Source organism: Stylophora pistillata, chromosome 2, assembly GCF_964205215.1.
Source record: "Stylophora pistillata chromosome 2, jaStyPist1.2, whole genome shotgun sequence".
Classification (NCBI taxonomy): Eukaryota; Metazoa; Cnidaria; class Anthozoa; order Scleractinia; family Pocilloporidae; genus Stylophora; species Stylophora pistillata.
The window spans coordinates 39,775,560-39,801,583 of NC_142520.1; the positions used below are offsets into that span (position 1 = coordinate 39,775,560).

Below are 26,024 nucleotides of genomic sequence, written 5' to 3' on the forward strand. Positions count from 1 at the left end.
TGCTTAAATAGCGCTATCTACTGCGAGGATCATACATCATATGTATCTAATACCGCAGTTCAAAATATATGAACTTCATATATTTCATTGTATCTCATTAATCAAAGTTTGTAGAAATGTTTTCTTGAAACGGTTTTCAGTGATTTTGAAATCCAACTGTGGTGTATATGAGACTTCACAACATAAAACGAAAAGCTTTCGTATCATATCCAGCATAACTTTCAGGGAAAAAAATTAAATTTTGAACTAATATTTTGTGACTTTCGATCAACATCACTGAACACCTCCCATGCTAGTACAAGTATAAAATGCAACGATGAATAAAACCTAGCCATTCTCGGCACTTGAAACTTCCACTTACATGAACAGCAGAAACATCAGAAACTTCTGGCCAGGACAAAGTTTGAGCAGACTTCTCTGTTGATGTGACCAATGGAACAGGTTCGTTTTTAGCGCAGGCGGCAACAGCACTGCTTTCAATGAATAAAGTTTTTCGTTTACTGCAAACTTTTTGATCGCACGAGGCTTTACTCTGTCTTTTCACCGAGTCCACGTACCACCGTGTGCTGCTAGCCTCTCTTTTGATGATAAGAACTGCTGTCTTATTTCTAGAACCTTTCTTACCACATTTTCGTTCGTTCGGGCACAATTTCTGCATATAATTCCTGTCACACTGTTGCCCCTGTCTAGCTTGGCGCCAATTAGAGTCTCTAAATTGATGCACGCTCGTGACTTCCTAGAGCCAGAAAAAAGCTTGCGGCAATAATCCAGGTTTGAAATGGCCGTGATACACAGAACGCAAACCGTTTCCTTCAATTTAAGGGAGATATTGACCCGAGAAATAGTTTTAATTGGGGTCAGGTCATCCATCCTGAGTTATGAATTATCCAGTTATTTGAAAACTGCCTACTTTATATATGAGCTGTCCATGACGTCATTGCAGTAATTTCCCACCAACGCAGCCCCAAACAGTTTCTTTCGAAACTATCAGCCTTTATTCGAAAGGAAATACATATACAGTGTCCATAGCATAGAAGACCTTGCTAAGCTGTATTTACCAGCAGACTTCCCAGCCAAGTTTTCTGGATTTGACACAACTATGGATGCTGCTGTTGCCTTAAACTTTTGAGCTGTAATTACCTGGTGACATTATTTAACACTAGTGATCATTTAGTAACAATGCAGTCATTGGCAGATGATGTTGGAAAAATGTTAGAAATGAAGGACATCATTTTAAGCAGAAACAATGGACAGATGCGTTCTTTAACAAACACTTCGAAAAGCTACACAAAATTAATTAGCAACTTATCTACCTTTGCCTGACGCCAGAAAAAAGGATGTTCAAGACAAACTTTTCAAATGGCAAATCGAAGGTAATCGAGGAATTTTAATTATTTCTTTACAAAATATAAGTTGTAATACCAATTGGCAGAATTTTACACCAACGCAAGCAGGCTGCGACAACGCGTTTGCTGCTTACCCATCCTTAAAGAGTATTTTGCCATTTTTTCTCGCCAGTTACTGGGTTAAAAATCTTTTATTTAATCATTATTGTCATTTATTCTTTTTATTATTAGGGTTTAAAATGATTGTGGATGAAGATTTCAAGGAAAGAAAGGATGCTTGTGTTCAATATGAAAGAGAAGAATTTTATAACAAATTTGAAAAAAACTGGGAGATGTTTTTTACAATTTTAGTCCGCGAAATTTTCAGGACCAGCTAAAGGGTAAGTTTTATGGAAAGGAAATCATTATTAATAGTAATTTTTAAAAGGAGGGTATTTAACAGGTCGAATGACAATTGATATTGGACTTGAAGTTCGAATGAGTCCTTTCACTGCTGTAAAAATTGAATGTTGAAAATTCAATCAGTGGAATAATGATGGATTATAGATGCATCTTTATTTCACTGATCAGCGAAAGCTTGGATTTTTAAAATTCAATTTTAACAGCAGTCACACGCCTTGTTCGTTCCCCAGCATGGCTAGGTTTAATCTAAATGCGGCTGAAAGAAAATGCCAAGTTTAGTGAGTGCTTATGATCTGTTCACAATAATCAAAGTTCGGTTTCATGTCCTAAAGAAGGATCAAAATGCAATACTAATTATGGGATTAAAAGATTACTGTTAGAGTAAAAGTTACTCTGCGATAAATCATGACAAAAAATGACACAGAAATTGAATCAAGGGTGTCCCTGGGCCAATCGCTTCCCATTGCGCACACCGGCTTCGTCTCAGGATTGGTTTTAAATTGCTGGCTTTGCGTCTCACCGAAGATAGAAAGGATTTTAAAAAAGGAGCTGTTCAGCAATGCAGTATCATTGCACTATGCAGTTTTTTCAGTCGAGCAGCAGTTACCTTTTACACACGACAAAACCTGTATCCAACTTCGAGAAGTTCCCCACCATCATGGTGCTGCCACCGAACGCTTTAATGAGTGAGATGTTATCTGCACTGAAATAATTTTGCTGCGTATTAATCAGGACCTTGAAGATCTTTCCCGAACAAATTTACTTGTGAGAAATCTCTGCGATATTATAGCCGCGTCTATATTATAGATAACACCGTGAAGTCTCCATCTCAGTTTGATCAGAGTCTTTCTGATCTCTGATTTCAGTCTTTCTGATTTTTGATGAGTCTCTCTTTGCGACCACTAGTCAAGGAACGAGTATCCGAGAACAAAATATACTTTTGGGAACACAGCAGTCAAACTTTGTAAATTTTCTGAATGTTGAGGGTGCTCAGCATCTCAGTGCAGGAAGGTTGTCAAAGACTCTGTCAAAGCTAACTTGTGTGAAATAAGTTCAAAACAACCACACAAGCTAGTTAGCCACTTAAGTTTTAGAATCGTATACACCATTCTTCAAGGATCTCAAAACAAAATGGTTAATCAAGAAGTGAATTTGCGTTCGAAAAGTTTTACCTATTCCTTTTGAATACTTTCTTTCCCTTTCACAGGTTCCTATGAGCATTCAGTCCATTTTTCCTATTGTTATCCCATTCGTGTTATCCTAGTGTCATCCCACTTTTCGTTTATCAAAGTTTCTATTTTATATTGGCGTGGGAAATCAGCGCCAGATGCCAAATCTGATTCATTACGCGCACCCAGCATTTGCACACAGTTTACCCTTAGTGCGACAGTATACTTACTGTGGGCCCTAATAATATGCATGCCCGTGGATGCACTCAAGTGTTTCTGCTGCCTATGGTTGTTGCTTTTCCAAGTCAATCTCACTGATAGTGAACTGGGTCTGAGTTACTGCTTTTATCATTCATTTTCGGTGCAAATCTATTTAGACAAGTTTTGCGGGTCCTAAAAGGGAAGTAAGTCGGGCTTTTGAGGTTTTGGATTACGTTAGCTCATCCATCTAAGCAAGACGGCAACAACTAAGACCGTCTACTTGGTAGTGGATCTTTTTCTTAGCTCAAGACATTTAACAAAGATGCCATTAGCAATTTGCCTGTCTTTTGCTTGAAGTATGAGCACACCGCCATGAATGGACCGGGTTCAACCATATGATTGACATTTTTTATCCCCAGTGCAAAATGAGGCTGACAACATATCTTATGTCCAAAGATCCAGAAATTCATCATCATCAAATGCTCAAAGTTTATGAAAATTCTGGCGTTTGAGTGCCAATGTATAAGCCGGAAATCAAATATTTCTGCAGCACGAGGGCAACAGGGCAAGGGCCTGGGCCCTTGAGTATAAATGCATTATGGGTATAGTGATACGAGTATTAGAGCTTGTGATTACACGTGGGCAATCATTCTAGGCTGACACCTTCTCAGCTATTGCTAAGTTTATTCGCGATGGAACAATCTCAGGTTGATCAAATCATCAATGCTGCTATAGCTAAGAACAACGAGACTCTTCTCGGCTCAATGACGTCAATCCTTGACAGTTCCCTTTCCGACATCAAAAGGGCTACCTCTGACACTGCTGACTCGCATCTTCAATTAAGAAATTGAAGTTTGAAGAACCCCGCCAGTTCAAGAAGAAGGCCAATGAAGATCAGTGCAGATTCAACTCGAAACTGACGAACGTTCCAGATGAGGCGAAATCTTTGTGTTCTCCGCAAAACCTGGACAAGGTCAAAGAGTCGCTAGAGAAAGGCAGGTGAGAACTTGTTAGTGGAAAGGCAGAAACTTATCCTTTTAGCGGACAAATCAGATTATGGCTGGATGATAATACAAGAATATAAAAAGAACGATCTTGCTGATGATGAAAAGAAGATTATTAGAGCAGAAGCGAGAGCGAGAACCAAGCAGATTTCACAGAAAGCCAAGTCAAGAATGACTGCTTCAAAACGGGAGTTTCCTAAGAGCCAACCAGTCGCGGCTGTTTCTAATACTGATGTCAGTTCTGCTTTGAGGCCAATTCCAACCATTGATGCCCAATTCAGAAATCAAACGAAGCCGCGATCTCGTTTCACTTGTAATAAGCCAGGCCACTGGAGAGCACAATGCCCGCTGTTAGCTGCCAAGTCTCGTGCAGGTCAATAACTAGCCGACCTCGAGGATGGACAAGATCAAGGTGTAGTTGTTTCTAATATTTGCAATGTTTTTCCCAGTTCTTTAGACGGCGTAGGCAATGGTCTTGAGGACGATCTTATTGATCCAAATTATTCATCGTTGTTTGTCACTGTTAAGTCTTTGACACTGCGTGAATTTGATTCATGCCAGTCTAAAGTTTGCTCGGTTTGCAGGAATTTAGCATAGTGTTATCAAGAATGGGAGAAAATTGGTGCTTCAGGCCAGAGTTAATACAGGGATTAACTCTGGTTATACGTGATGGGTACAAACTTCCTTTCATTGAATTTCCACCCCCCCAAGGTCTGCACAAACAATGGTTCAGCCCTGAGGGAAAAAGAGTTTGTTTCCGAGGCTATTTCCGATCTTCTTGGGAACAGATGTGTGGAATTCTCGATTACCCACCTGCCATAATTAATCCACTTTCAGTTTCTATTCAGTCTTCAGGTAAGAAAAGGTTAATTTTAGATTTGAGACATGTTAATCTGTATATTTTCAAACAGAAATTTAAGTGTGAAGATCTTAAAAGTGGCTCTCAAGCCTTTGTCTAAAGGACTTTATTTGTTCAGGTTTGATCTTAAGTCTGGTTATCATAATGTAGGAATTTTTCCAGACAAAACAAGGTTTTTGGCGTTTGCCTGGAATTTCGGCGACGGAGTATTTAAATATTTTCAATATGCAGCATTACCTTTTGGTTTGTCATCCGCTCCCTATTTGTTTACCAAATTGTTATGTCCGGTTATTACCTCATGGAGGTGTAAGGGCATACCTATGGTAATTTTTCTTAATGACAGTTTGGGTAGTGGGGCTGGCATAATGAAAGCTAAGATTAATAGTTTGACAGTTCATGCTGATTTTGTTACAATTTGGCATTGTTATTAACGAAGAGAAGTCCATATAGGAGCCAGTGCAGCTTATTACATGGCTAGGTACTGTCTTAGACACTAATCAAGATTTTATTTATGTTACCGAACAGAGAATTTCAAAGTTGAAGGCTAACATTGATTCTTTCCTCAAGGGAGACTCTATGATTGTGAACGTGAGAAATTTGGCAACTGTTGTAGGCCAGATTATATCATTAACGCCTTGTGTGGGCGGTGTGACAAGAATCCTCACTAAGTCATTATATGCTGTTGTACATACGAAAGTGTCATGGAATTTTACTGTGGGCTTGAATAAGAAGACTTGTAACGAATTAATGTTTTGGAGTCAGAATGTCGACTCTCTTAATCGCCGTTGTCCTTGGCTGCCTTTGTCTCAGCCAGCTAAATTAGTTTACTCGGATGCTTCTGATTATGCTTGTGGATCCTTCATTCATAGTGAAGGCAAAATTTTTCAACAAAATTGGTCTACTATTAAAAGCAATAACAGCTCCAAATGGAGGGAGCTTAAAGCTGTAGAGTTGACTTTGAACAGTTTTGCTCCTAGTCTTTTAGGTAAGCAGGTTGCATGGTTTACCGATAACACGAATGTTGTTAGCATCGTTCATTCTGGCAGTAAGGTTACAGAGCTTCAAGGTTTAGCGCTTCGTATTTTTCTCGTTTGCGTTAGTTTTGGAATTTCACTTGAGGTGAAGTGGATTCCCAGGAATTTTAAATTCTTTTGCTGACCATTCAAGTAGAATTGTTGATTTTGATGATTATACAACTAATGAGTTTTCCAAATTTTGGATGTTCGACAGGGACCGCATACCACTGACAGATTCGCATGTAGTCATAATGCTAAGCTTTCTCGCTTCAATCCCAGATTTTACCAGCCAGGTACTGAGGCTGTGGATGCTTTTTTACAAGACTGGGGAGTTTGAAAACAATTGGTTACTCCCTCTAGTTTTGCAAATTGCGAGAGTTGTTGATCATTTGTAGTTGTGTAATGCGGAGGGTACACTTGTTATTCCTATGTGGAAGTCTTCCTATTTTTGGGTATTACAGTGTAATGACGGAAGACACTAGAACTCGTCAGTTCATGATTGGGTTGTGCTGCCCAAATTTAAGCAACTCTTTGTGAGAGGTAAAGCTAAGAATGACATGTTTGGTGCAAGAGAGTTGTCTTTTGCAGTTGTCGCACTGCATATTAGTTTCAAGTTGACCGAGGAGAAATCAAGAAGGATTTTTCACTCAGTTGTCCAATACCCTTCAACTTAGAAATGTATGTCTTTACATGCTTTGTTATGCTGGATTTTTTAGGTCGGAGGAAGTCACAAGAATAAGAAGTCATATTAAGTTTCTTGAAGACCACATGATAATTAAGGTCGAGACGAGTAAAACTGACCAGCTTAGGCAAGGAGATGAAGCTGTTATTGCGAGTTCAGGGGGCAGCTCTTGTTCAGTTTCCATTCTTCAACAGTATTTGAGTAGGCTGAACATTGATCCTCAGTCGAATGAGTTAATTTTCAGGCCGTTGGTCAAGACCAAGTCGTCTTATAAGATGGTCAGCAAAGACAAGCCAACTAGTTATTCTACCTTCAGAGATTATTGATTAAAGAGTTTACGTAGTGTAGTACCTGACCCTTCTGTTTATGGCACCCACTCCTTTAGGTCAGGTGGGGCTTCCAAGGCTGCCAATAGTGGAGTGGGCGATCACGTTTTTCAGAGGCATGGGCGAGGGAAGAATGTTTCAGCCAAGGACGGCTATGTTAAAGATCATATTGCATCTAGAATTTCAGTCTCTAAATCCTTAGGCTTTTAGCTTCGAGGCAATTGTCTACTTCTTCCAGCCCTTTCTTTGGCTTCTAGACGGTGTTCCTTCATTATTGTACGCTGTTACTCGGCCGAAACGTGCAAAAATAAATCTATTGGTTCACTATATTAGTGTCTGTTGAGTAGTGTAGCAGAAATATGGAATTTCTGGCGTTTGAGTGCCAACGAATAAGCCGGAAATTAAATATTTCCGCGGCACAAGAGCAACAGGGCAAGGGCCTGGGCCCTTGAGTATAGATGCATTATGGGTATAGTGATACAAGTATTAAAGCTTGTCATTGCACGTGGGCAATCACTCTAGGCCGACACCTTCTCAGCTATTGCTAAGTTTATTTATTTATTTAGTTTTTGTAAGTATGCATATAGCCTAATAGGAAGGTTACGTGAGCATGTGCCTGGTTCCTACCCAGATTTACAGCAGGTTTTTTCTGGCCACCGTTCTAACCACGATGTTTGTTAGTGGTTGCTAAGCTCTCGGTATGTCTTTGTTGTGTGCTTTGATAACAATTACTGAAAATGCAATGGTTTTGAGTATGTTCCTTCATTATTGTACGCTGGTGCTCAGCCGAAACATGCAAAATAAGCCTAATGGTTCACTATATTAGTGTCTCCTGAGTAGTGTAGCTGAAATCTATTTTATGTTGGCATGGGAAATCAGCGCCGGAGGCCAAATCTGATTCATTACGCGCGCCCAGCATCTGCACACAGTTTACCCCTATTGAGACAGTATACTTACTGTAGGCCCTAATAATACGCATGCCCGTGGATGCACTCAAGTGTTTCTGCCGCCTATGGTTGTTGCTTTTCCAAGTCAATCTCAGTGATAGTGAACTGGGTCTGAGTTACTGCTTATATCATTCATTTCCGGTGCAAATCTATTTAGACGATTTTTGCGGGTCCTAAAAGGGAAGTAAGTCGGGCTTTTGAGGTTTTGGATTACGTTAGCTCATCCATCGAAGAAAGACGGCAACAACTAAGACCGTCTACTTGGTAGCGTATCTTTTTCTTAGCTCAAGACATTTAACAAAGGTGCCATTAGCAATTTGCCTGTCTTTCGCTTGAAGTATGAGCACACCGCCATGAATGGACCCGGTTCAACCATATGATTGACATTTTTAATCCCCAGTGCAAAATGAGGCCGACAACATATCTTATGTCCAAGGATCCAGAATTTTATCATTATATGCTCTTTTGCGGGAAACATGTGAAACGGGTGATAAGGTAGGTTTCAAATTATGGATACCCACTGAGCAATTAAGAGACATTGTCAGTCAAAATCAGATATGATCATCAAAATCGCAGACACAGCCAAAAAATCAATTTCACTCATACTTTCTATATTGATAGACCCTTGTACCAAAGGAACCAAAACAGGGTTAGTTTTTTCTAATCTTTTTTTTATTTTTGAGAGTAGTTAAATAAAAACGGTCGAGTGCGGAATGAGCCAAATCTCGATATTCGAACTATCGAAATTCTGTCATTTCCATGGCTTACCAGCGTAAATCTAAAATTATCTGGGAATTCTCCTTTGCGATAACATTATAGTTAGAGCCTTGAAAAACTCATTTAAGACATGAAAAGCAGATATGCTCTAATTATAATTATTTTATTATTTTTTGCTCGAAGACACTTTGCAGCTGTTTTTTAATAGCTCTATGTTACCCTGAAACTACTACCAAAAACGCTTGTCAGTATGCAAAGAACCCAATAATTATATTGCAGATACAGTTTAAGGATAGACGTACACAGATATACCTTCAATTTTTTGGGATAGTTTTTGGTTTTGCGGTAACCCTTGTTTGAAGTTTGCTTATTTTCGAGATTTACTGCGGCCGCCATGTTTAAGTTTCAACTAACTTGACCATCACGACTGTGTGTGACTGAAACAATTGATCGCATGTCGAAAAGTGCATTTGAAGTTAAAACATGATAAGCTACCTTAATATAAGACTTAGTTTCTGTTTCTAAGCTAGGAAATCAATTAAATTGGTGGTAGACTCTGACAGATTTTTGCTTCTTGTCAATTTGTTTACACAAGATATTTGGTGACTGCTGTACCACAAAGTTGCGTTTTGTTGATACCTTCGGTTTCGGTTGCAAATCTAGTTTCTGGACATTTCAGTTGTTAGTTTTACTTTTCTGAATGTATAATCTATGAAAACTCTTTTCCATGACAAACACTGATCTAATAAATAATTTAGACTAGGTAGTGTGCGGTGTACAACAACCAGTCCAAATATGATGTGTGCGTCAGAAGACTGTCGGCACGCTTGTCCAGAGATCAGTATCACAAGCATGAGGAAGTTTGCTGATTTAAATCTTATTTATATTTTAAAAAGCAAGATTTTTCCAAGTTTTATTCATTTAGTTATGTCGGCAATATTTATCTGAACGTAATCGTACGTATCCTACCGAGAGAATTGCAACGAAGAAGTACGTTCGAAGAAGAGGAGAGGACAGCGAATGGTAAGTCACCTAGCCTGTCGCTTCTATTATTTCATCGTTCCAGTAATTTTTACCTCGTTTTGTCATTTCTTCGTCAGATTTTATTTCTTATCCTGTTGTTATTTTGGTTTGTTCTCATAGATCGTGAGATCTGCGAAGGCAAGAATGAGGGAGCTCACTGCACATAAGAATATTGAAGCTGCCACAGCCTCGCATTCGGGCCCTTCTACAAGCAGTGAGGCAGTAAGCAGTCTTGCTTTAATGCACGGTTTCATTACAATGATTTCATTCAATACATATTATATATATATATGTATACATGTGTGTGTGTGTCTCGATGATCGAGTACCGTTGTCTTGTAATGCTTTTTTGTAGACTCAAGATAATACAGAAAATGCCAGAGATACTGTGCAGAAAGGAGGCAGAAATAAAGTAAGAACAGCAGAAGTACATTTAAGTGTCTTTGTTGTTGTCTTTGATTTTGAAATGATTCCTATTCATACATTTATCTTGAAGAATGTGAACACAACACAGAAGCAGAAACTTCAGTCATTGTTTCCATTAAAATTCTTTGGATTTTTGTATTAAAATATTTGTATAATGAATACTTCAAAATTTTAAAGGGAGAAGACGACATGCCCAGTGATCATGTAGGTTATGATATGAAAGCTGTTGAACATGCAGTGAGTACTTCAATGAATGTTATTTACCCTACCTCTCTGTTGACTGTTTTAATGGAAGATCTCTATATCTACAAGAAAATACACCTTCCGACACACCTCACAAGTCAAACTGTTGTTTTTTACAGGCACAAGAATCTGTGAAAGCTAGCCACATAGATGTTGATATCTGCCATAGTTACTAAAAGTTGGAATCACCTGAGACCATCTGAAACCACCTGAAACCACCGATGAAACCACCTGAAACCATCTGTAACCGCCAAGGAAACCATCTGAAATTACCTGAAAATATCTCGAAACAATTTAAAACAACATGAAAGCACCTAAAAAATTACGGGTAACATGAGAAAATAAGTGTTAACAATCGAGTTTATCCACAGGGAGCCCGGCTTACGGATATCGTATATAATGCTCTACAGTACAGAATAGGCACCACAAACAGGTCTTCAAGGAAACATTTCATTGTTCTTGTTGAAAACACACTCAATTAGCTCTACAAATGGCTGGGAGTTGCACAGGAATATGCGAACTCATTTCTTGACAAAGCACTTGCGTGACAATAACAACATGCGATCGCGAATGCAAAGAAGAAACTGTTTTAAATCGACAGAAATATGTGAAGTTTTTTCAACGGGATCGTGCAAATTATATATGAAAAAGCCCATGAAGGCCTGAAGATTTTCAAACTTCCTAAGGAAATCTTGAATATTGTGTTACTTTTTAATCAGAGATGAATTTATAGCGTGACCTAGAATTTCACTGACTTTGTTTTTGCGAAAGTGAAATATATGTGGATTTTTTGCAAGGTATTTTGCTGCAAATGACAGAATATAGCTGATGAATGGTGGCTTTAACTTCCACTGCCTAACTAAATTGCCTAGATAGTTGAGATTTTGAGAAAAAAAAAGCCTAAAGCCCAGTTTGTGGTGCCTATTCTGTACTGTAGGGCATTATATACGATATCGGTAAGCCGGGCTACCTGTGGATAAACTCGATTGTTAACACTTATTTTCTCATGTTACCCGTAATTTTTTAGGTGCTTTCATGTTGTTTTAAATTGTTTCGAGATATTTTCAGGTAATTTCAGATGGTTTCCTTGGGGGTTTCAGATGGTTTCAGGTGGTTTCATCGGTGGTTTCAGATGGTTTCAGGTGATTCCAACTTTTAGTAACTACGTGATATCTGCAGCCTTCCACCTACTATAACTAACAAGTGCAAAGCCAGTACACAGGTATGTTACTTTAAAATTTTGTTAGGGTCAGTATATATACTGTAGGTGCCTGACAAATTATTATTGTCGAGTTCCTTGGAGTCTCTCTGATTCCCTTAGTGCACGACAGACAAAATTTAACATAAATATTTAAAATCAATATCTAACTTAAATTTATCTCTCTGGTGCATCCTAGGACGAATCATCAAAGACACTTGCAGGCCAAACATATAATCTGTTGATGAGGGAGGTCGACAAGCTGAAGAGGCAGTTGGAATCATCCCAAGAGGCACTTGGCAAGTGTCAAGGAAAAAACAACAACTTAAACGTAAAGGTAAGGTCAAGCAAACTGTAGCTAACGCTAAGTTTCAAGTGATGCTTGGGTAATTTTTAAAGCGTCCTAACGTGCATTCGCAAGAAACACATGTTTTCGCAAAACGTGATAAAAATGTCAGATTTCACAGCAGGCAAGGTTGACTTGTCAGTTTTAACTTTGTAGTGTAGAATTTTCTGGCATTTGTCGGATTAAGATTTGGATGTATTTCTTCGAGACAAGCCAATTCGCAAACAATTCGATTTTCTCATCAGTTTCTTTTTCCTGTATTACTTTGTAGTTTTACGCTTCTTTCAGTAACCTGCTGAGGATATTAAAGAGAAGTTGTAATTCTGCCAGCAGTGTCTTAGTGAATATTGTCGGGATCGAATTAAACCTATGTATCGTGCGAAAGTTCGCCGGTAACACAAACATTTGATAACTTTTTTTGGTACATTCTTATGTCCAACACTGGACAGAAAATACATGTATGCTGAAAAGAAGAAGAGTTGTTGTATGAAGTCCGCCTCCCAGTTAGCTCAATGGATAGAGCGCTGGACTGTTGTGCGGGAGGTCGAGGGTTCGAGCCCCGGCCAGACAAACACTCAAGGTCTTAAAATAATTGAGAAGAATATGCTTCCTTTCTATAACATCAAGAAATGGTTAGATATTCTATTCTTCTCGGATAGGGACGAATAAATGGAGGTCCCGTCTCCTTCAGGGTTAGGGATAGGAGACGTTAATTTCCCATGCACGAGATTACTGTGTGATGGATGTCCTCCCCTGGGGTGGGATGGGCGGGTTAGGATTGATTGTAAAGCACTGTTGATCTGTCATTGTAAATAGCGCTCTATAAGTGATAAATTGTAATTGTAATTGTAATTGTAAGTCAACAATTTTATGCATGCATTAGTGAGCTTTGGTTATTGGACAACCACCACAATAAGTGAGTTTTGACTTTTGTTGCAGTGAAAGCATATGCATCTAATAAAGTTCAGCAACTTGAAAGCCAATTGAAGATGGCCACTCTCTTTTCTGGAGGGTCCTTCACCAAAGTAGCACAGATCTTCCAGCATATGGACTTGTCGTGTGTATCATTGAATACATTCTTCACCCACCAGCGGGTGAGTGTAACTAAATGGTCTGGTATTCTTTTAATATAAGCACCAAAAGTACTAGTACTTAATCTGCAAACTGTGTGTGTGATGTTGTCACATGTACACATGAGCTCCTCTCTGGGTGGTGTTGAACCAGGGGGGATAGGGGCATGGGATTCCAATATTGAATCCTGTGCAAAACATGTTTCCTATCATGTATCTCTCTCCAGACATATCTCTTTCAAAACAACTGAGTTGATCAATAATACATCATAATTACTTCCGTAAAACTGCCTGAAATTTCACTGTGAAGACTAAAGATTAAATTTCCCATTTCCCTGCATGTAACATACTTTCTGTATGTTACTACCACCGACAACAGTCCTTCTCAGGACTACACTCACCCGGACGATCAGACTACACCTTCACATGTTACCCCCGCGTTCAAGCCATTTACTGCAATACTCTCTGTCTTATTTTTTGGTAAGTTAGCTTATACTTTCCATTACAAGCCAGGAGCACCACTCTAATTAAAATATAGTTACCTTTTTGGTGTTATTCTATCAGGTGACTCAGGGTTGTTGTGTAAGGGAAGTGCTGTCAGATTAAGAATACTGTAGTTTGATTTCTTGCTAATTGAAGTTCCAATGTGTTTTAACATAAACTGGGCTGAAAGTTTAACAACTGACAGGAATATCACTTGCAACTACACCTGTAAATTACTTTTAATAAGGTTTTCACTCAGTGCTTAACTTATTTGCCCCAAAGCTGATTGCTTATTCCTACATTGGAGTGTACTGCAGGTACTTCCATTTTACTATTTTCATTTTTGCGTATGTTCCATTTTGCTTCTTCCGATATGTACTAGTTATATGTTCAATAATTTTGACAAAAGTATGCTTTTTTTGTTGTTGTTTATCTCTTTACAAGCATATTCTAGCAGCTCTGCACTTTAATTACAACCTACACAGAGATGACAAAGTTAATGAAGATGACTGTGTCCCCTTAAATACGAGCTACCCGAAGTTTAAAAATGGTGAAGCAACTGTGAGACGTCAAAAAGTGGAACAAAAGTTTGGTAAACAAATTACTCTTATTACACTGTATATCAATAAACCTATGCACATGGTGTTATGACATTGAATGCCTTCACTTGCAAATTCTCTTGCCCTTTTTTTTAGGGAAAAAGTCAGTTTTGACAACAAAATGACATTGATTGCAATAACACAAATTCAACAAATTCATCCTACAGGTTCTGCATTTGAACATACTCCACCTGTAGGAATTGATTTTGAAAGCAATTCATTTTTGTATACTCTTCCTTATAATTTCCAACTGCCGTAGATTGTAAACACTTGACATAACCTTCAATAGGACAAACACTGGCAAAGACCAAGTGGGTAAGAATTCCTAAGCAACCATTGTTTAGTAAGGTCTACCATTTGCATATGGACTTTCTTGTAGACTATGTTGAAGAACCTCTCCAGTTGTTTCTGGGACTTAGCAAAAAACAACTTCAAGGCGCAGTCTAAGACTTGAAAGAGATGACACCAGAACCAATGAGTTCCATGCTGGTGGATAAGCAGCCCAGAGAGGAGGCCATTAGGAAGAGGGCAGAGAGGTTAAGCATGGTAACAAGAGATGTACCTCCCACAACAGACCCTGAAGAAGGGCATTGCACAGAATCAGGTAGAGCAAGTGTCATGTTTCATTTTCTAGTAAAGGTAATCTTACGACAAGTCTTCCAGAGTCATTAAAATGAACAATATACACACACAGATAGTAAAAATAGTTATTTGCTTCTTTATTCACAGTGGCAGATCAGTCAGAAGGGTAAGGCAGGGAGCAGTCTACAAGAGCTCGCCCACTGTGTTCTGCTTGTAAAAACCCCATGAGAGGACATAGGTTTATTGAAAACTGTCCAAGAAATAGAAAAGAGGAATAACATTTGTAAATATGTGACCGGGCACAGGATTTCGTACACTAACGCTTTACCGTTTAACGAATCAATCCGTTTACTATCCGTTTACTATCCGTTTAAAACGGATCATTAAAGCGTTTAAACGCTTTCTTCATCCGTTTAAACGCTTTGCTCATCCGTTTAACGTTTTCGACAAAACGTTTAAACAGTTAACCTATCCGTTTAAAATAAAATACATCCGTTTAACGGTTACTTGCACCCGTTTAACGAGGAGAGCGAGATTTGTTTTCATGATTATGCAAATTTATTTCGATGGACGTGTACGGCAAAATTTACAAAATCCGTGGCTATCGAGTTTCTCATCTTTTATTTCCGTCGATTGAAAGGAAACGGAAATTGCTTTATTAGAGCTGTAATTACACATTACTTTACAAAATCGAATGCAAGATGAAACACGAGCGAAAGAAAGTTGAGTTTTGTTACATGCGTATGCAAAATTGTTTCAATTAACCGACGGTGAAATCTACAAAATCAGCGGCATTTCTTAACGTTTTCACTTGATAGTGCGTTTTCATTTCAGTCAATACGTAGAAGAAACAATGTAGGAACATGAAAAAAAAAAAACGACTTTGCTTCTCAACTCTATTTTCTTTCTATCGAGAATGTTCAGTCCACATGGTATGATTGACAGATCGCTTCCTCTGCTTAAACAAATTTTCAAACGCATTGCGAGCTCTCCAGGGTGATACTCGCTCTCGGCTCGCTTCACTCGCCAGTGGATAGCTTAATTGCAGACTAGTAATTTCATTTTACTTAGTTTTCTATCGTTGTCGGTCGAATATTATTAGTATGAAACATCAGTGTTCCGCATGAACAACTCGCATAATTGTTCGCAACGGTTTCTGATCGATATGTGCATGACTTTCCGCCGTTCTTTAGCCCTCCTCATTCGTTCAAGGTTTTTGTCCATCCATTTACCGTTTTGAGCTATCCATAAAATATTTATAGATGCTGTTCAACCGTTTAACGTTTTAAGCCATCCGTTTATTTTTTTTCTCGGCCGTTTAACGGTTTACGGAATCCGTTTTTGGACTTTGCTCTACCGTTTAACGCTTTGGACTATTCGTTTAAACGGACATGCAAACCGTTTAAACGCTCTTACTACCCGTTTACTATCCGTTTACAAACCGTTTATTTTTACCCGTTTAACGGAAAAGCGTTAGTGTACGAAATCCTGTGCCCGGTCACATATGTGATCTTTAAAAAATGTAATTTCTGAAATATGTCGCACATGGTATAACTTTAGTCATGCCTTGCAAAAAAAGGTAGCCTATATTTCCTGCATATAAATCTGCAAAAGTAATTTGTATACTTAATGATATGTTGCTAGCATTGGATTAGTACATTAAAGAAGTTTTGCAACTGAACGCAGTAAGATTTCTGGACAGCTCCGTATATTCATTATGCATGCATACTAGTTCACATAGACTGTTACATTCACGTCTGAATGTATGCATAACAAACTTAATGTATGGGGCTGTACAGAGATCTTATCCAACACATTTGCAGTGTTGCTCGATACCAACAAGAAAAACAATATCATATTGGTGTAAAATAAAAGACAGGCCAAGAAGCTACATCCCACATTGCTCTGAAATCAGAAAAGTAAAATGATCTGGTGGTTAAGGAACAAAGTGACAATAATGTAAAATATCTTTCAATCAACTTAATCTTTAACTTCAAACCCAGTGAGGGTCTCGTTCTCTTGAACAGGGAATGCCTTGCGTATTGCGGTGTAGGCACATGTGGGCAGAGGGATCCTCTTCTTTCTGAGGTATCCGTACACCAGCCTCGAAAACTCTCTGTAAGCAACTGATCAGAGATATCTGTAGACACAACATCAAATAAATTAATAAATACCGGTGCACTCTCAATGTGAGTTTATTACCAAGACAAATATGGCACATACATGTATGGACCAAAACATTATCATGGCACAATCCCCTGGCCCCGGTTGTTCAAAGGATGAATAAATTTATCCCCCGGATAAGCTTATCCGGTGGATAAAAAGGCTATCCACTGGATACTTATCCAGAGGATAAAAAGTTGTTGCAGAAAGCACGGATAGCGAGACGTATAACTATCCGATGGATAACTCGCTATCTAGGCAGTTGCCATGGTTACAGCCAGGCATTGCGTGATCTGTTCGCTCGCGCATGCTAGTGGCGAGACAACAAGGCAGAAAATGTTGCTCCCTGCCCGGCAAAGCGCACTAGAAAACCCAACTTTACACCTGCCAAATGCGCAGTTACTTTGGAAGAGGCGGAAGAAAATATAAACATTATCAAATGTAAATTTTCCTCCACACTTTGTAATTAAAACAAAGCGCAAATATGGGAGGAAATAACCGAGAAAGTCAATGCCCTCGGAGTTTCCAAAAGAACTGTTATGGAGGTAAAAGAAAAGTGGAGAGGAATGGTGAGTGGAGCAAAAAGAGAGCACAACAAATGTACCACGGCAATAAAGAAGACCAGGGGTGGAAAGAAACCAACTTCTCCATTGGCTACCACAGCCAAAATTATCGAGCTCTTTGAAACAGATCCGTCTTTCAGCGGCATTTCAGGCAGTATCGATTCAGGTAAGCCATTGAATGTTTACAAGTTGGTTGACTTACGATGATACTTCGGTGTAATCCATAATGTGCTGATTGTTTCTGCAGTTCCTTGTTTAAACACGACGCAGGGTAGCAGATGATTTTTCTTCTTTTGGAAAGTTTACAATCCTTGTAATTTGCCTACGTTTCTAATATTCAGCGAACCCTTGTTGAATGGCAGATATTAAATCTGAGCCCACACTTCAGCCGTCTCTCCCATTGCAGTGCATGGAAACGAGACACTTGGGTCGAAAATGCAAGATAGACGAAGGAATTGAAGCTCAGAGTAGCGATACAAACAAAAATTTAGATCCTCCAAATGCTTTTTTCTCAAATGAGCAGACAGCACAAATGCTTGGTGGGGCTTGCCCTCAAAGACTAACGAAAAACTGCTTAAAACAATGGCTCAGTTATCGAAAAGGAACGTCGCGAGATGGAAGTGCTGCATCAAACGATAACAAAACAGAGTTGTTTCGGAGGTTTGTAGTTTGTTACAAAACTGTATTACTTTATTTTCAATAGCTCGATCATAGCTCAATCATTCTTTTACAGAGTTGTGTATTACATAAGAAACAAGTGGGACAATGATTTCGTGGAGAAATGGAGTCACGTTTTGCCTGCAGATGATGCGAACCGAACTGCTACCCCAGCAAAAGCACAGCAAGGCAACAGAGTAGAGTTTCCAGCTGGTGCAGAATGGCAATTCTTAGTAGAAGCGAACGACAAATGCCCATCATTTACGATGCAGAACATGTTAGCGTATTTTGTGGAAAGAAAAACACTGGACGATCGAGAAAACAACGACTACAACAACATTTGTTCGAAGGCTTATGGTTTATTTAAACACGGACATGTTCAGAACATTTAGCTTACCACTGAAGAAAATCACATCAATATTCGTACTGATTGTCTCCTGGAAATGAAGAAGACGCTTAAGTATAAACTTAACCTTTCTCTTCAAACATCTGGCGATGTTGTCTATGCCAGTTGTACGCCTTGTCCTGCAGGAAAGGGCCCCTATGCTTCATGCAAACACATAGCTTCTTTATGTTATGCACTTGAAGAATTTAGCCGACTTAAAAATATAAGAGATTTTCAAACTTGTACAGATCGTTTACAAACCTGGAATCAACCACTGAAAAGAAAACTAGATGCTTCAACAGTCTATGAAATAGACTTTTCAAGGAAGGTTTATGGTAGAGAGACCAAAGAAAATGACACACTACATGACCCAAGACTTCCCTTCTTGCAACAAGCAGATCCAACGGAAGCAAACAGACAACTCCTTGAAGCAGTCACAGCTCACAAACCGAACTGTGGATTTTTTTATCTACTCTCAAATGAAAAAAATGAAGACAGTAGCTCAATGTATGAAATTGTACCACCTATTTACCAACCACTATCAAAGAGAGAAATTATTGAGAGAGCATCTCAAATCAAAGAAAAGATATACATCGACAAGGATACTATAGAAAAAATCAGAAAAACAACAAAAAATCAAAGTGAGTCTGAAGAGTGGTTCCATCACAAAAAAGCAAGGATTACATCTTCCAAATGTAAACGAGCATTGTTGAGGCCAAATACAAGTCCAACAAAAGCTATTGGTGAAATACTAGGTGTCAACAATAGTTTCCAAAGTGATAAAATGGCACAAGGACTGAAAGATGAGGATACAATCATTAGAGACTATGAATGCATATTAGGCTGCCATGTAGAAAAGGCTGGGTTTAGCATCTCTTTAACCCACCCATTTCTTGGTGCCTCACCCGACGGTGAGGTTGATGGGGGACTTGTTGAGGTTAAGAGAGTTTTTCCAAGTAGTTTGTAAAATTTACATGATGCAGTGTTTTCAAGGAATATTTGCAATGAGACTGATAATGGACTGGCTATTAACGTCAACCACAAGTTCTATTATCAAATGCAACAGCAAATGTTTTGTACTGGAACCAACTGGACTGACTTAGTAATCTCTGACTTGAAAGACATGATTATCATTCATGTTAAAAGAAATAACAAGTTTTCACGAAACATTGTTCCCAAGCTTAAGGATTTATACAATAGACACATCTTACCAGAGCTTGCATATCCTTGGATTGCTTATGGTTTGAGCAGAGTTAGCAACCACCTAGAGGATGCCAGATAATTGTGAGGAAAGGTTTTCATAGTAACCAATTGCTATTGATTTTTTAACTTGATATATGATGCTTTTCACTAGTTTCACTGTTTTTGTAATTAGCACCCTATATAGGTATTGTTTGCTCTATATTGTTGTGGTTCATAGAAGTTTGCAATGAAACGATAAATATAAGTATTAATTACAGTGCAGCTAACAGAAATGGGGCCAATTTGATCAATTATATATGCATAAATTGCAATGAATGAGCACTATTAGCTCTACAATCTGCATATGTTCTCTATGTTTTGATTGGTTTAACTTAACTGGGTCCATTTTGTTAGAAGCACTAAAACTAAAAAATATGATTCTTAAGGTGATTTACCAATGGTTGAGTTATTATTGATAACAAAACAATTTCAGTAAAATAAAGTACTACATTTACATAGTGAATCAGTTTTCATGAGTATTAGTTTAAAGTAAAACAATAAACACATCTTGTATGATGAACAATACATAGTAATGTGTTGGTCACTATTCTTGGGTTCATGTTATATAACAGCTGCCATCTTGGATGATGATAACCAAGCATTCCTTATTAGTTTCACTCGTCTGTTCAGCCAACATGGCAGCTACAACTGTTTTCTCAAATCTTTGTTCTTTAAAGGATTCTTGGTCATGCTGTGAAAATCCAACAATACTAACCATTACCGAGAGGAGTTTGGAAATTTGTTAACATTGCACATACAAAGAAAACCATGTCAATAATCCCATTCTCACACATATTTATTGGCACAAAGTCCAAGATATGGTAGTTTTTGATTCTTTCAATAGCTCTTTCAACATGGATTCGTAGGGTTGCTATCCTTCTAGTCCGAATCATTTCTGTTTCATTAAATTGTCCAGAGGCATTCATAAATGGGGGGAGATTAACAGGAACCCCCTTTTCAGCTAAATCAGCTCCAATATTAAAACCTCTGTCAGCCATTACAGCATGTCCACGTTCCACTTTATCGATAAGACCTGAAAGCTGAGTGATTTCTCGATCTGAAATTGACCCACCATACAGACTTGATACAAATGATATAGGCCCTTTTGGAGTTATTCCAACCAATGCCTTTAGAGTGTTGGTGTTCTTGTAGGTTGAGAATGTTATTTGCTGTGCAGATGGATTGCTTGGCTTTTCGATGTAGATATCTGTCGCATCAATGATTAATGTAGTGCTCTTATACTTGTGGTTAAAGCATTGTGGTCTGTGAGTATCGATAATTTCCTTACTAGGAAAAATGTCAAGTTCTTTAAATCTATAGAACATAAACTTAGTCCAAGTGCTGATGACCTGATTAACAAGGCCTTGGGATACAGAGAACCTGTGACATAAATCTTCAAGTAAACCTACTTTATATCTGCAAAGCACCATAAAAAATTCATTTTCCACAGATAAAGCCCTTGCAGGTCCTGAATTTCTAGTTGCATTGCTATTTGATCTATCTTTGTTTTGATAGTTTAAGTTGGCAGCTGCGTCACGACCTAGAAAGTCAAGCACCATACAAAGTGTTTCATAGCTATCAAACCCAGTGTAGAAACGAATAAGTTTGTTGTTACTCTTAATGTTTTCTAATCTGAATACATTCTTCTCCAGAATTTCCTCCAGCTCTTGTCGAGCCTCCCTCTCTTCTTTGAGCTGGCTTTCAAGCACCTCACCTTTCATTTTCATCTCTTGCTGTAGGTCTTTCAGTTGTTGTTGTACATCACGTAAGTCCATATCGCCATCATGATCAGTCGCCATTTCGTTGCTGGGCTAAACTTCAGAATACCCGGCCACTGAAAAATCATTCATCAAATCCTGCTACCGCAGTACCGCAGTCGACATACTTTACATACTTTACGTAATATCTGCATTATATTAAACATCATGCTTAGTATCTGCATTTATTTCTGGATATTTGTTAACACTCATTCCCTCAACAATTACAATTGCTTTCAAAACATCATAAAACACAACAAACTCTTCATTTCTCAACTTGGCCGGTAAACCTCTATTAACCTTTCATTTGGCTCACTCCCGAGGGTGACCGCCTAATAGAGCTTTTCCTTCACTTTCAATAATAACAAGAACCATTCCACGTTCTTTGAAAAAGCGATGGAGAATTAATCATACATATTTTGTAGCTTAATCATACATTTATATCAATAATAACAAGAAGGATTCTTCGTTCTTTGAGAAAGCGATGGAGAATTAATTATACATATTTCTTCGCTTCATCATACATTCTTAACACGCTTTTAAAAGTTAAAGCTTTTCTGTAGTAATATCATAAACTTCCTTTACATCTTTTAAAAATACACTAAACAAATCGTCATCGCGGTGCATGTACCTCCACATAAATTCAGCCAAATATGTGGAGAAAAGATGCTTTTGAACGCCAAACATTGGTAGTTTACACTTTGCATGCCTCCAATGACCTTCAATTTTATTGGTATGGTCACCTTCTTTGTTCACAAATTCTACCGAATGATTAACTGTTCGATGTTCATAACCATGTTTCTCAAGTGTAGAGTACGCTTTCAGAAACAATGATAGTTCCAGGTTCAATCCATTTTTGGATAATGGGCAGTAGAGCTTGTTCGTCCCGTTTTTCAACTGCCACGACGAAACATTTCCTGCTGCCTTCCTCGATTCCTCCAAAGACCCACTGGCCTTCGACGTGATGACCTCGGTGGTATTTCCTCTTGCCAAATTTACTCTCGTCGATCTGTACCACTTTTCCTTTTCCGCCCAGTTTTTCCCCATTTTCAAGTAGAATTATTTTGCAAACTTCGCGACAGAAGCTGTCCCAGTCCACCCCAGTGCACCTCGGTTTCAATCATTTATATCACAACTTTCCTATTCCTTGCGGTCCGCACTGCTCCCTTGGGTCTATTCCCTTCTCAATCCATGCTAATTTCGGTATATTATACTTGTTCTGGCCTTCCTAATTTCAGTAGATTATACTCGTTCTGGCCTTCAACATCAAAATGTACGCTGTATCCAAACTCAACAAACAGCATGAAAAGACATGGATCAACCTTCAGAAAAGGTTGAATTCGTTCCAGTTCCCATACCACAAGCTATTTCCCAACGAAGATGTTTATCAATTTGTGAAGAATAAGGCCGTCTCCATCGGAAGCTGCGAAGGATATTTTATTCCTTCGCTGCTAACAACTACAGGCTTCATACTGGCATCCAACAACGCATAAGTTAACATCACCACACACAAGCAACCATTAAACATATTTTCTATATTTGTGGGATACCCTGGAACGGGTAAGTTCAATTGGAATCTTTTTCACTTGCACTTTAACTTCTCGTAGTACCCTTGCTCTCTGCACGCCAATAGGTTTTCATCACTAAATCTTGCTGTAGGTTCAATTAAATTCTAAAAGACCTTCTATTATGAGGCTATCAAATTTTTGTTACTTTTGTCTCCTAAAGGAAAATCTTCTGCTATCCAGTATGCAGCCCAGGATCCACTGGAAAATCTAGGCTTAACCGAAGCCATAATAAGCAAAACCACCTCGTCGGGACTGGTAAAACTTCTTGCGAAGAAGAAGAAAGGAATGATTCTCTCTCCAGAGATCTTCGTCATATTAAACAAGCTTCTTAAGTCCGATGAAGACAATGCTACTAGAGATATCCAGCTTCTCTGCGAATTATTTTCAGGCGAGCACTGCTCATATCACTTCTCTACAGAGGAAAGCAGATTGATCCTTCCAAATACGCCCTTCTGTCTCCTTGGTTCCACGCATCTGGTAAATGCTGCCAAACTGATCGCACGCATGGATCAAGGACATGGCCTAGTGGATAGAATCCTTCTTGCCAACCCCCTTGCCTTTCGTCCAACCCTTATTGAAATGGAGGCAGCCACCGATTATTTATCCACCGAGGTGGTAAGTGACTTCTCTGAAATGTTCGAGAATATAAATGGAATTGACGAAAACGTTGAATTCGTCTTCGACGGAGGAAAGGAGCTACTCAGGGAGAAAATGGACGAGTTCGTAGCTGAGGTCAATGAAGCCATCAGAAATGGGAAAGTGCCACCCAAATCAAAGACACCAGAGCTTATTCCGAGAATAGCTTGCGTTCTACATGTCTTTAATCACGCCCTGGAAGAACTATTGGTCGGTGTACCCTCGTCACAGCCTGATACAACGATATCCAAAACATCACTAGAAAATGCAGCATCTTTCGTGAATCACCTCGAGACACAGAAGGAAATACTCTGTCAGGTTAGCAATCATAACAACAAAAACTTGCATTTTTCTTTAATTACCCTTATTTTGCGCACATTCCAAATATTCTTAGTAGAAACTCGGCCTTGTCCTATTGAAAATCCGCTTATTTCATTTTTTCTATAAATGTATTCTATTCGCCGATAGAAAATGATGGCGTGCGCAAAGCTCTTTGAATGATTTATCCACATCTTAGAGAGCTTTGCACTTGAGTTTAGACAGTGGCAGTAATTTTCCGTAGTTTTCCATTACACCGTTTAGCGAATGTTTTTCAAACACGTGCTTCTTCAAAATCTCAGGCAATTTGAAGTAAAAGAAAATGAATCATTACTTGGTTACGAATTTTTTTCCACACTTTTTGTTTTTTTTTTTTTTTTTGTCATTGGCCAATGTGATACGATTAGTTTTGTTTTTCTAAACTAATTTTAAAACTACTCTGCTACGTTACCTGAGTCAATCACGAACTAAATAACTATTACCACAGGTAATCCAGGCTCACTTTTTGCGTCACGTACGCATGTTTAAATAGAGAGAACATATGGGGAGAAGTTTAGTTCTTGAAATTCACTTGAACATGGAAATATACATCCATGAAACTTACCATGTGGCGAGTATTTTTTCTCCCTAATATGTACAGTAAGTTTAGGTATAATAATCTTCTTAATCCTTTCCTTCAAAGCAGGGAGCAATTTCCATACCTAAACTTCGCCCTATATGTTCTCTCTATTTAAAATTGTTTACGTGACTAAAATAGTTAGCCTGGGTCATCTCTATATTACCAGAAATGCAGTAATGTTTTTCCGACTATTGTAATGGATAACTCATTGATAAGAGGTGAAGACTAACTTTCTCTAGTTGACTTGCATTGTTTTAAATTAGTTTCTTCTCCTTTTTCAGTTTCTTAAAGAAGTCACAAACGCAGCTTGTGATAAAAGCATCGATCAGCCCACCACAAAAACGATCAGGGACAACGTCTTAATGACCCAAGGCCCTGTGGTATCTTATCGTTCCTTCAAACATGGCAAAAGATCAGCGCATGCAATTGCCGAAAGTGAATTTAACACCGCTACAGAATCATTAATGCAACATGGCTTTGGAAGAATTGTGGAATTTAGAATACCTAGAGCAAAAAGCACCTGCAAGGTATTTGTGAAAAGCAAGCCAAACCCTTGGCCGAACTGTACGCATGTCAGTCTAAACGAATTTGAAAATGCCTTGGCTGATATCACAGTTCCAATGAGAAAATATCTTCAGGACAATAATCACATCTCAAAATAGCAACATATAAATAAAATCCATTTCTATAGGACAAGCAGAAATAAGTTAAGAAAAACAAAAACCTTCATGGCAATAAATTTAGATTTCCTTTTTAAGATTAATGTTTCAAAAACCATTTCATTGAATGGAAACGTTTTCGCTTTTAACATTGGAATTTAATACCTGCTTTTCAAAAATAACATTTCAGTAAAAGTAACTTTTCTTACATTCTAAGTATAGTTTTCATTCTATGTTTGTATTTCACTGTATTTTTAAAACAGGTATGTAAAGTTAATAAGCTTCCATCGAGTTTAGGAATTTACACGGCCGTAGCACTTTATTCTAGTGCTTAGCTCATTGCTTATTAAACGAGTTGCTTATTCAAGAAATGCCAAAAACACTTCAAACTAGGTTTTGGTTTAGGGTTAGGGTTAGGGGTTAGGCTTAGGGTTGGGGTTAGAGCTCACTTTATTACTTATTAAAGGACTGCGGACCGCAGTAACAGTTCAGTTTAACACCTAGTTTACTACTTATTCATCCCCAGCGGGAGTGCGGACCGCGGTAGCACGTTGCTTGAAAAGTTAGTTAATACGTATTCATCGAGTGCGGGAGTGCGGACCGCGGTAGCACTTGAGTTTAAAAATTAAATTACTACATATTCATCTACTACGGTAGTGCGCACAGCGGTAGCACTTCATTTGAATGCTTCATTTCAATGCTTCATTTCATACATATTCATCCACTTCGGTACTGCGGACCGCGGTAGCAGTTCATTTTAAACATTAGTTTACTATTTATTCATCCACTGCGGGACTGCGGAAGCACATGATTTTAAAA

At 38.5% G+C, this 26,024-nt stretch overlaps 4 protein-coding genes, 1 long non-coding RNA gene and 1 pseudogene across 5 annotated transcripts; 4 read left to right on the forward strand and 2 right to left on the reverse strand.

Annotated features, from left to right (window-relative positions):
- The first annotated feature begins 10,613 nt into the window (after nt 1-10,613).
- On the forward strand, nt 10,614-14,537 carry LOC148739448 (uncharacterized). The gene is made up of 5 exons (XM_088748217.1): nt 10,614-11,582; nt 11,758-11,895; nt 12,844-12,998; nt 13,902-14,049; nt 14,436-14,537. Exons 3-5 carry the CDS (start codon nt 12,894-12,896, stop codon nt 14,501-14,503), a joined length of 321 nt encoding a protein of 106 aa, XP_088604343.1. The 5' UTR covers nt 10,614-11,582; nt 11,758-11,895; nt 12,844-12,893; the 3' UTR covers nt 14,504-14,537.
- Nucleotides 14,516-14,931, forward strand: LOC148739449 (uncharacterized). The gene is made up of 2 exons (XR_015996444.1): nt 14,516-14,660; nt 14,786-14,931. It is a non-coding gene; the product is annotated as an uncharacterized LOC148739449 (long non-coding RNA).
- A 2,442-nt stretch (nt 14,932-17,373) lies between these two features.
- LOC148739450 (uncharacterized) lies at nt 17,374-18,808 on the forward strand. Its single transcript, XM_088748214.1, has 2 exons — nt 17,374-18,024; nt 18,098-18,808. The coding sequence occupies exons 1-2, from the start codon at nt 17,720-17,722 to the stop codon at nt 18,411-18,413; spliced, it is 621 nt and encodes a 206-aa protein (XP_088604340.1). The 5' UTR covers nt 17,374-17,719; the 3' UTR covers nt 18,414-18,808.
- Nucleotides 18,809-20,358: 1,550 nt separating this feature from the next.
- LOC148739451 (uncharacterized) lies at nt 20,359-21,447 on the reverse strand. Its single transcript, XM_088749480.1, has one exon. It carries the CDS (start codon nt 21,445-21,447, stop codon nt 20,359-20,361), a length of 1,089 nt encoding a protein of 362 aa, XP_088605606.1.
- Nucleotides 21,448-21,877: 430 nt separating this feature from the next.
- On the reverse strand, nt 21,878-22,525 carry LOC148739452 (uncharacterized; annotated as a pseudogene).
- A 952-nt stretch (nt 22,526-23,477) lies between these two features.
- Nucleotides 23,478-25,208, forward strand: LOC148739453 (uncharacterized). The gene is made up of 2 exons (XM_088749481.1): nt 23,478-23,927; nt 24,828-25,208. The coding sequence occupies exons 1-2, from the start codon at nt 23,478-23,480 to the stop codon at nt 25,206-25,208; spliced, it is 831 nt and encodes a 276-aa protein (XP_088605607.1).
- Nucleotides 25,209-26,024: the final 816 nt, after the last annotated feature.